General features: G+C 34.8%; 1 protein-coding gene and 1 pseudogene across 1 annotated transcript; both read right to left on the bottom strand.

Moving 5' to 3' along the window:
- Positions 1–2,164: 2,164 nt before the first annotated feature.
- On the bottom strand, positions 2,165–3,345 carry LOC120253948 (transcription repressor OFP13-like). Its single transcript, XM_039262130.1, has one exon. The coding sequence runs from the start codon at positions 3,288–3,290 to the stop codon at positions 2,715–2,717; it is 576 nt and encodes a 191-aa protein (XP_039118064.1). The 5' UTR covers positions 3,291–3,345; the 3' UTR covers positions 2,165–2,714.
- Positions 3,346–4,719: 1,374 nt separating this feature from the next.
- LOC120253941 lies at positions 4,720–5,682 on the bottom strand (annotated as a pseudogene).
- Between the last annotated feature and the right edge of the window lie 4,556 nt (positions 5,683–10,238).

The raw sequence follows: 10,238 nt of genomic DNA, 5'->3' as shown, positions 1-10,238 counted from the left end.
AAAATTATCGAGTTGATGACCCTAACTAGTGTTGAGGGGTCACGATTTAAAAATAAATAAATCAAATGGTAAAGAGCTCAAAATCGTTTGAAGATTTAAGACACTAAATCGTCGTGTAAGCGACAATCTGTTTCTACGAAGTTTTAAGTCACGAAAGCCAAAGACTTGAGGGTTTCATGGTCAGGGGAGGCTGGAGATTTTCTAGCACATGAGGGCCAGAAGTCTTCGGGTGTGAGAAAAGCAAAGATGACCAAACAGTGACTATAGAATGTAGAATAGATGCGCGAACGAAAGCTGATATGTCAAGATGGCAAAACCCGCATATAAATAAGAAAAAATTGAGGAGGGCCACATTCAGTGAAGTTAAAAAGAATCTTACAGCGTGCTTTCGATAAAAGGAGCCAGAGGCGGCTAAAAAGAGGAGTTTGAAGAAGCGATAAAAATAGCCCTCTTTTAAAAATCTCTTGATAGCACTCTCTTAGAGAAATAGCTCTCTTACTTTTGTATTCTCGTTTATGATCATGTGTTCATATACATCTTTGAAATTAATTAAAAAAATTACTCATTCACACTTGTTTTTTAATCGGAGGTTCCCATAATATCGTCTGGGTAATCAATATTAGGGGTTGCCTTGCCCCTAATAGGAGTCATGAACTCCCAATCATCTCAAATATAAAAAAATTAAAATCTGATTTGTAATTTGTTAATCCTAATTAAAGGCCAGGTGGAAAGAAAGGAGCCCACAAAAACCAATGAAATATATTGTTTTAATGGAGTAAAAGAAAACAAAATAACACAATTTTCGTAATAAATTAAAGCAAATTTCATGACAACTTGACAAGAATTTCTTACAAATAAACAAGATAGCTTTCTTGATGGAAATCTGGGAAACCCTAAATTTCCAACTAAAACCTCCAGGAGAAAATGGCAGAGAAGGTATTAGAGAAGTGGAAACGAAAATGGAGGTAGATCAAGAAGGATAAGAGAAATGGTTAGAGAGGACGGGAGATGGAGGAGATGGAAATGACTTCGAGAATGAGAGATGAAAGCCCTTGAGAGGACGGAGATGGAGGAGATCGAAATGACTTCGAGAATGAGAGATGAAAGTTGAAACCCCAAGCGCGCTGATATAGGGCTTTTATAGCAATGTTTTTACATTCCACCCCCTGAAAAATGAGGAATTTACTTTTCTAACTCCTAATTTTCAACTTTTCAAATATTACTAATTTACCATCACTTTTCCTTTTCTTTTTCTTTTTCTTTTTCCCATGTGTTTTAATTGAAATTTAAATAAATTTGTATTATATAAATAAATAAGAAAAAGATACTTTAAGACAAATTAAAACAGGAAAGGGATAACAAGAAAATTAATATTTTTTTTATTATCTTCATGGCAGAAAATAAAGAAATTGATGCATGGATGGTGGGTCTAAGTGGTCCAAATTACTCATGCATGCAAACAACATTGCACAGTTGCATAATACATAATGACCCACGAGAAGAGGAGGGGGGCTAACTTGAATATCCAATAGAGAGACAAGTAATTTCTTTATATATGAATTATGGAACTCACTAGAGTACAAGGCATTGTTTTCCATGCATGCCATTTGTGGTCACAGCCCTTAAGAGAAACAGGGGATATACAGGAACCATTGGAACTATTTATTCAATTCATTTGGTCCACCATTACCTTACCATCACCATCTTCATATTCCATTTGCATATGTTAACAAGAAAGACAGCACAAGAGTTGTTTCTGATCCATTTGCTGATAAATCTCTGTTTTTTTTTTTTATTCCTCTATTTTAATTCCTCAATCCAAACACATTCTTAAGAAAGATCATAATTCCAGCAAGCAAATTGAATGTTTTATTATTTGTACCTTGGTGTCTTAATTTGACCAAACAGAAAAAACAGGATTAGAAATTGCTTCATCTTATATATAGTTTAATGAAACAATGGGGGGTGGATAGTTTATATATATGTCTTTAATAAAGACAGGAATATCCTCAATCTGTAGTTCAACTGTAGTATTTATCATTTTCTCAATGAATGGGTTTTGATTCATTTTACAAGAAATTAGAGGAGATATTTATTGTTTTTTCTCTCAAATTAAACAACATCAATCCAATGCAGCTTGGCAGATAATGATGTATGTCTGCAGTACAAAACAGAGGCCTTCATTGACAAAGGAGACTTGTGCATTAAAAACACATGAATGTGCTGTGCTACAGCCTATATGGATTTCAAAACTGAGTACCACCAGATTCATGGTTGCCAAAAAACCTGCAAACCCAATCCACTATCCTTCACCACCCTAGATTCTTATCATGCATATATGTCTATAAACCTCCCTCAGATAAGATTGCCCACACTTCAATGCAAAATATTTCATCAGTAGTAGAGTTGCATGTACTTCCAAGTATTAGTAGCTTGATGTTTCAATAAGAGGCAGATAAGTATACAGTGAGAGGACCACAAGGAACAGTATCTTTATGTAGAAATGAAAGAGGAAAACAATGGACCAGCCCTGTCTTTCAGCTTTCTTGTACCAGTGCCAGAACTGGCCTTGGTCACAACCTGCATCACATAGTGACAAATCCAGCCTCTCATACATCAAAATTAAAAAGGGGGAAAAAAAAAAGAAAAGAAAAAATTACATTACAGATAAGATGAGTTTGCTGTGATTAATCAAATGAAGTTAATTTAATTAACTAAGATGACAGATCACTGGCTTCATCTTCTTCCTCTTGCTCTTGTTCCAACTCTTTAATCTCAAAGGAAAAAGAAGTTGAAGAACAAGAAGTAGAAGGAGGAGGAGAAGCAAGCATGAGAAGCAAATCCATAAAAGCTCCAACAATGAAACCATGAGTCTTCCTCCCATTGACTCTCAAGTACCAACCCAAGAGCTCCTCAAGCCACCCGCATCCTTTAACTCCATGAGCCACCACCATCTCCTCCATTGAAGCTCTGAAGTCATGGTAAGGGTCATCTGACTCCATTGCCACTGCATGGCTCCCTTCAAATGGGACTCTCATGGCTGCTCTAGCATCTTCCATGATTGAACTTGTCCCACCAGGCTCAAAGAAGAGCCTGTCTGCAGATCTCAACCCATGTATTACACGCTCCACTGAGTCCATGCTTTTATTATCTCCTTGGTGCACTGCTTCATCTCCAATTCTGAAGGAGTTTGTCCTTGCTTGCTTGCAAGAAGGCCAGTGCCATGAAGAGAAGCTTCTTGGATCTTTAGTCTTGTAGAAGAGGGAGGTGAGCCCAAGCTTTCTTCCCATTTTCTTCTAGGACTAGAGACAAAAAGATGAACAGAGGTGAGTGAGTGAGTGAGCGAGTGAGTGGGGAGTGAGTGAAGGTTCAACAAATTCTCATGGCTTTGGTGGGGGCATTGAAGCAGCAAGATGGAGATTAGGTGTGGCCTGTTTGGGTTTTAAAGTTTGTGTGGTTGTGGGGTCATTCATGCAAATGCCTTTTGCATTTACTGCAGGGGATTGCAGAATTAAATGTCATATTTATTTCACCATTGAATTGTGGTTGCAAAAACTGTTTGAATTTTTCCTTTCCCCTTTATTATTTTTTTTTAAATTGAGCTTTTGGTTAATAAATGGTTAATAATATGGAAATATGATGTATGTATTCATGTAGCGGTGAAGAAGAATCAGACAAGTCACAAGAGGATTTATTGCTTCACAAGTTGGACATGATTTTATTCTCCACCTTGTTCCTTTTTCCCAACAACAAAGCTTTACCAGGGATATGTCATGTCTCACAAACTTGTGAACTCCTTCACATTCAGCACTCTCCACCAAAAAGATATCACAATGAACAGGAATGCAAAAATATAAATTCCAATCAAAAACAGTGATAAATATCACATTATTAATATATAAATATATGAATCAAAACTAGTGTGAACACCCACAGTGAGAGGCCAATTGCATGTAACTTCGTTGTCTCACAGAAGAAGCAATGATTCAATGAAAAATTACAAACAAATAATCCAAGCAAGTCCCCCACAGTGTAGGCCTTGCTTTCTCTCTTATCTTTTCCCTCTTCCTCCATCTATCTATCTATCTATCCATCCCTCATGTGGAGGAGGAGGACCATCTATCATCTATCATCTATCATACATCATACATCATACATCATACATCAGATATCATATGTATCAAGGTTTATATCTCAGAAAAGTAAAGATAAAATGATGCCTTTATATCTGCACAATTACTCAGTTTGTCTTTCATCACACCTTTTACTGTGCATCTTTTAACATGAAACCATCAGCAATTTCAGTTTCAATTTCCTGCCTCTGCCACAGGACATGCTCCTGCATTATTCAGATGCTCAATGACCACACTCACTCATCATCTCTCTCCAATTATTTATTTATTTTAACTATACATATATATATATATATATATATATATATTAGAAAACAATGTTAAATATGCAACTCATCAGTCAGTCCTCTGTTATCAAATATATTATAAACATGGACAAATTACCTGGTAGAGGCATGTGCGGACTTTTCAAATATATTTAGGTATTCTCACCCTACAGCAACTGAGCAAAGATAAGATTTTGGTGCCAATAAATTAAAATTATGAATATAATTAGGACTATCAGCGATTTATGTAATTTTTTTAAATTAAAAAATATATATATATTATGCACAAAAATTGATAATATATAAAAAAAAAATTTAAATAATTAAAATAATAAACAATTGATTGACTAAATATCGGGATTAGCGAATCCTTAGAAGCTAGCTAATAGACTTGGAGCTCAAGGCCATAGAGAACACCGGCATGATGGCGGTGATGGTCGGCGCCGACATCGTCGGAGAAGAAGCGATCCTTGATCTTCAAGAAGGCATGCCATGTGAGCAAGCTATCAGATCCGGCCTGATGACACTTCCCCACCACCCTCTCCACCTTCAACTCCTTCGCCATCCTCTCCAAACCCCCATACAAACCCTCGCAATACCTCATCATGTGCTTCACATCAAACACTCTCTCGCCGAAGAACACCCTCACCAGCGCCATGAATTCCGGCAACCCCTTCGGCAACGTCCGCCCCGTCAACACTTTGATCAGGTACCCAAAATCATACGCGCTGTGGAACGTCACCCACGCCACCGCCGAGTCGTTGCAGATCAACCCCGACGAGGCCATCAGCTCCGCGAACCTCACTGATGAGATCCCCTTTTCTCGATTCATCTCAAAATCGATCCCGTTGGATCTCAATAGATCGATGGATTCCGGCGCGTGGCGGTCCCGGAGGGGATCGAAATCGTTGAAATTGAACTCCCAGATGAAGCGAGCGCCATCGTCGGTGCCCAGATCTGGGAGCTCCCCGTTGGCGTTGGAGAGCGTGAGCCCGATTTGGATTAGGTTTAGGGAATCAACGTTAGATTTGAGGAGGGTGTAGCGATCGCCGGGAGAGAGGAGGTTCGGGTGGCGTCGCGACCGGTGGATCACGCCGGGGAACTCTGTGTCCATGGCGGCGTGGGGGAACCGGTCCACCGTGGACCGGATCAGTTCGAATTCGGTTTCAGGTTATCGGCCCAAACGGACCGGATCTGAACCGAAGATCGAGAAGCCATCATCGTTTTCGTTTTCCCTTTTCGTTTTCCAATTTCCGTTTGCTGTGAGAAAGAAAAAGAAAGGGAGTGGTTTTATTTATAGATCGGTATGATGGTTCGGAGAAGTAATGGAGAAAGGCGAGTGGTCTTTCTCTGCTTCGGAGTTTTATTTTTAAATTTAATGCTTGAGGGGTCCGGGATGACGTGGTGAATTCTTGAACCGTTGGATTGATCCTGCAAGGGTGTGATCGTAATTTTGACAAACAAGGTGGATTTTTAAGTGGGGCATTATGAACGTGGAAAGCGTGTGAATATGTTTTTGGGTTTTATTTATTTATTTATTTTTTTAAAAAGGATTAGCGTGTGAAGTTTGACTGGGGTTTTGGTCAGAGTGGACTGGTTCAGTGCATGCTTCTAGTAGTCAATGGTCAATGTTCTCAATGATATCTGATGTGTTATTGGGGTTTGAGATATATGTGTGTTCATATTTTTTTTTTCTTATTTACTAATAATTAAATAATGTTTATCTTGATATATTCTAAAAGAAATAGATATGTATATTTTTGAAAAATATAGTTCATATCAAATTACGCCATCCTTCTTTTTTATTTATCGTGATTAATTAAATTTTATATATTTAGTTATTTCATAAAAATTTTTATAAAAAAATTAGTTATATTTTTTTAAAATTACTCTCTAATTTATATCTTAGCGAGTGTTAAAAGATAATTTTAGAAAAACGATAATAAATTATGCTGATGTTAGAAAATAGCAGGATAAAAAAAGTGGAGTTGTGACATAAATAGGAACGAGGGTGTACATATTAAATTGATGTGATTATTGATAGACTTGTATTCAATTTACTCTTAATTAAATATTAATTATTATTGATAATGATGACAAACACCATGATAAAAACAAAAAAAGACTGGTATGGAGAAAGTGTATTAGTTATAAAATTCTCTGGCCAAACAAGCTATTAAAAAGAAGAAAACACTTTTTCTTTCAGGAGATCCATATGAGACCCAACTCCAGAATTAACAGAACAATACTTTTCCCTAATACATAGTATATGAACAATACATGTGAATAATACCATAGGAATAAGGTTTCAAATCTCACATCTTTTGCTTACTTTGTAGTAAATTAAAATTTAATTATTTCAATTGAACATCTATATTTTATCAATTGACATATTTTATTTGTCGGCGATAGCCTAATATCTAAAATAATTTTTATAATTATCTTTCTAAATTAAATTTAACTGGTATGCTAAATTTTCTTTATCTTTAATAGACAAGTATTTTATTGTAACTCTATCTTTATCCTTTAATAATACTTTTAGAATTAACATGATCTCATTTAAATTCTGATAAATTTAAAATTATTTTTTAAATATTCAAACCGGATGCCTACTATAAAATGGTATCCAATCTCTTAAAAATTTATCCAAGATCACATTTAAGATTATCTTATAAAAAATAAAATAATATTCATCTATTATCTTATATTTTATCTATTAAAATGAAATATTATTAAGAGGAAATTCATATACCTATCTTATATGGAGTGTGTAAATTTGTTTATAATGAAGTTAATATATAAACTTCCATCATTCTTGCAACATGAGCGTTATTCTAAAAAATATTGTGGTAAATTCGAAAACAAATAATGATAAATAGGGAGAAAATGTAAAATACAATAATATTAACATTAGGCAAGGAGTTCCCAACAAATTAAAATAATAATTTCTTTAGTGGCCCCATGAAAATTTTATCCCATTAAGGGCCAATAACACCAATTTTTAATTTTTTTAACATATAAATAATCTTATTACAAACATCAGAATTTTCTTATAAAAATAATTAAAAAAAACCTAAAAAAAATATTGATTTGTATGACAGTGTTTAACATAAAGATTCAATTTTTTTAAAAAAATATTTGATAAACCACAACTTTATTGAAATCAAAAAGCCTCGACAAACGACAAATAATATAAAAATATATCTTATGATCCATTAGTGGTGAGGCAAAGATGATAGAAAAGATCAAACACATCAATATTCTAGGAGGGGATGATGTTGGCAGCATCTACAAGACTATTGCTAGAAGCAGCTCATTTATACATAAAATATGTTTGAGGGATTAATCAATTTGGTAGATAAGTCAAAATAAACCATGTTTTTTTTTATCTTGACACAAAATTAACATGAAGGAAAATGATTGAATAGAGGAACTAACTCATGGAATAGTTTATAGGGTTCATAACTACTCCTCTTACTACAATCAACTCTCACCCCCAGGCGGTAGTAGGCAGAGTGTTTGGTATTAATAAAACCATTCACTATTTCTTAATGTTATAAAGATTAACATGTAAGAAGCAATATTTAATTATAAAAATTATTGTTTACAAATAATGTTATTTATTATAATATTCACTCAAATAGGGTATTCATTTATTTTTTTTCTAAAAAATACATATATAAAACATATGTATGCATGTTAAATTTTAATAATACAAAACCACTTAAATATTCATGCAGGATCTTGTTCAAATCAGTCATAAATGATTGGCTATAAGATACTTAGCTTGAAACATTTGCATTGCGTCTCAAATCTTATCACCATAAGCGGATATACTATAGATTGATACGATACTTGTCTTCTCTCTCTCTCTCTCTCTCTCTCTCTCTCTCTCTCTCTCTCCTATCAAAATAAATTGGTAACTGATGGGACATTCATCTGGGCGGCGCAGAAAATTTATAAATATTAAAGTTCACATAAACAATTAGCGAGAGTTTTAAATAATGATTAAACTAAGAGTTCATATCAAACATAACTAAATAAATTAAGTTCTATTAGTGAGAAGCTATTTGAAGACACAAACTAAGTTAGGCAAGGACAAATTAATAAGATTATCAAGACCATATTTAGCAACAAAATTTGAAGGAAGATCTAAGAACTAATTATGGGCAGAACTATTGAAGGAGACTAATCATGTATGGAGATTGATTGAAGATTACATGAGATTTGATTGAAGATTTGAAGATCTAAGCATGAATGATTGGAGATCATGCTTGAAGTTCTTGAAGGCTAAACTTGGATAAAATGAGATCAAGTTTAGTAACAATATTTCCATGAGTCAAACGAAGATCATTTGGGAAGACCAAACTTGGACCAAGTTTGGAAAGAAGATCGGAAGATCTTTGGTGACCATCTTTGGTGAGATGGTTGCTTGTGCCTTGGTGGGCGCGTTTCTCGGGAGAGGAGACATATTGAAATGACATGAGGAAAGAAGCAGCTGCAGGCAGGAGGAGCTCGGGTCGAGTCAATTGCTACGAGGTGGACTGAAGGAACCGGGAAAGTTGAAGGTCGCAGATTCCGGTGTAATTGGCTAGAACTCAATCACGTTCAGTAAGGTGGGCAATGTTGCAACTGGGTGTTGTAACATCTAACTTTGGAAAGTGTCAAAGTTAGGAAGCCGCGGAGAATTCTAAAAGAAGAAGTTTCATTGGACGTCGGTGCCTCTATATAAGATATCCTGCTTGAAGATTTAAGATGAGCCACGGAGTGAGAGACCCTTTGGTGAGGGTTGAAGAGTGGGCATCGGTCAATCTTAAGAGGGTATTCTTTGTCTTGAGAGAGTAAGGGAATGTTGTACTCTTTATTCTATAACCTCTTTTAGTGAATTGTTTCTCCGAGCTTGACCCCCCAGATGTAGGTAAAATTGTGCCTAACTGGGTTACCAACTTGCTTGTCTTCTTTCTCTTGCTTGATTGTATGTGTGTGTCCAATATTAGAATGAGTTCTTGAGTGTCTTTTCTTATCACACTACCCACCAGAACTATCAGACGCACCCTATATATAATTGATAAAGTGAATAAACCAAGTCAAAGATGTGCACAGGTAAAAAATTAATGCCTCAACTTATCTTTGTATTTACTTGTGTGACTTAATGTTCAAATTTTCTTCTTTGGTAAAATTAAAACACAAACACACTATACAAGAAATTTTTGTTAAAAATACAAATACTCAACATAAAAATAAAATAAAATAAAATAAAATAAAAAACTCAGTGCTAATAAACCAATACAACCTTTAATAAAATCTTAGCACCCATTCTTTATTATTAGTTTAGCTCATAAGCATTAGAAGTCAAAGTTTAACAAATGCAGGAGCATGTTGTCACATAGATGGAGAAAGAGAATATTGATGCATGCCAGTGGTGCACCTACAACATCAATTAGTTAGAAAATTTGAATAGAATAAGTCTAACCTTGACCTAACCAAGAGCAAATGGATAAAAACATCAACTTCCTATTACAAATAAATCAATGTCAAAAAGAAATCACTCACTTAAATCTTCTTGAAAAATATATGACCCTCAAAGAACATGGGAAGAGAAGAAAACTCTATATAAGGACTATTCAAAGTGATTTTCATTGGTCACTTTGGATTTGTTAAATATTTTCCCCTTCTTATCTTTCCCTTATTTGGTGCAACTCATTTGTTTTATTCTTTTTTCTCCTTTTTAATGAAAGATAGTTCATTAAAAGAAGATACAAGGGATAAAGGTTTAGGCCCAAATACTATGAATATTGTAACATATCTAACTTGAGGACGAATTAGATACGTGTAAGTG

The sequence above is a fragment of the Dioscorea cayenensis genome, unplaced genomic scaffold, assembly GCF_009730915.1.
Source record: "Dioscorea cayenensis subsp. rotundata cultivar TDr96_F1 unplaced genomic scaffold, TDr96_F1_v2_PseudoChromosome.rev07_lg8_w22 25.fasta BLBR01000255.1, whole genome shotgun sequence".
In the NCBI taxonomy this organism is placed as follows: domain Eukaryota; kingdom Viridiplantae; phylum Streptophyta; class Magnoliopsida; order Dioscoreales; family Dioscoreaceae; genus Dioscorea; species Dioscorea cayenensis.
Note: the sequence above shows the minus strand (reverse complement) of the source record. Positions and strands in the feature narration are given on the sequence as shown.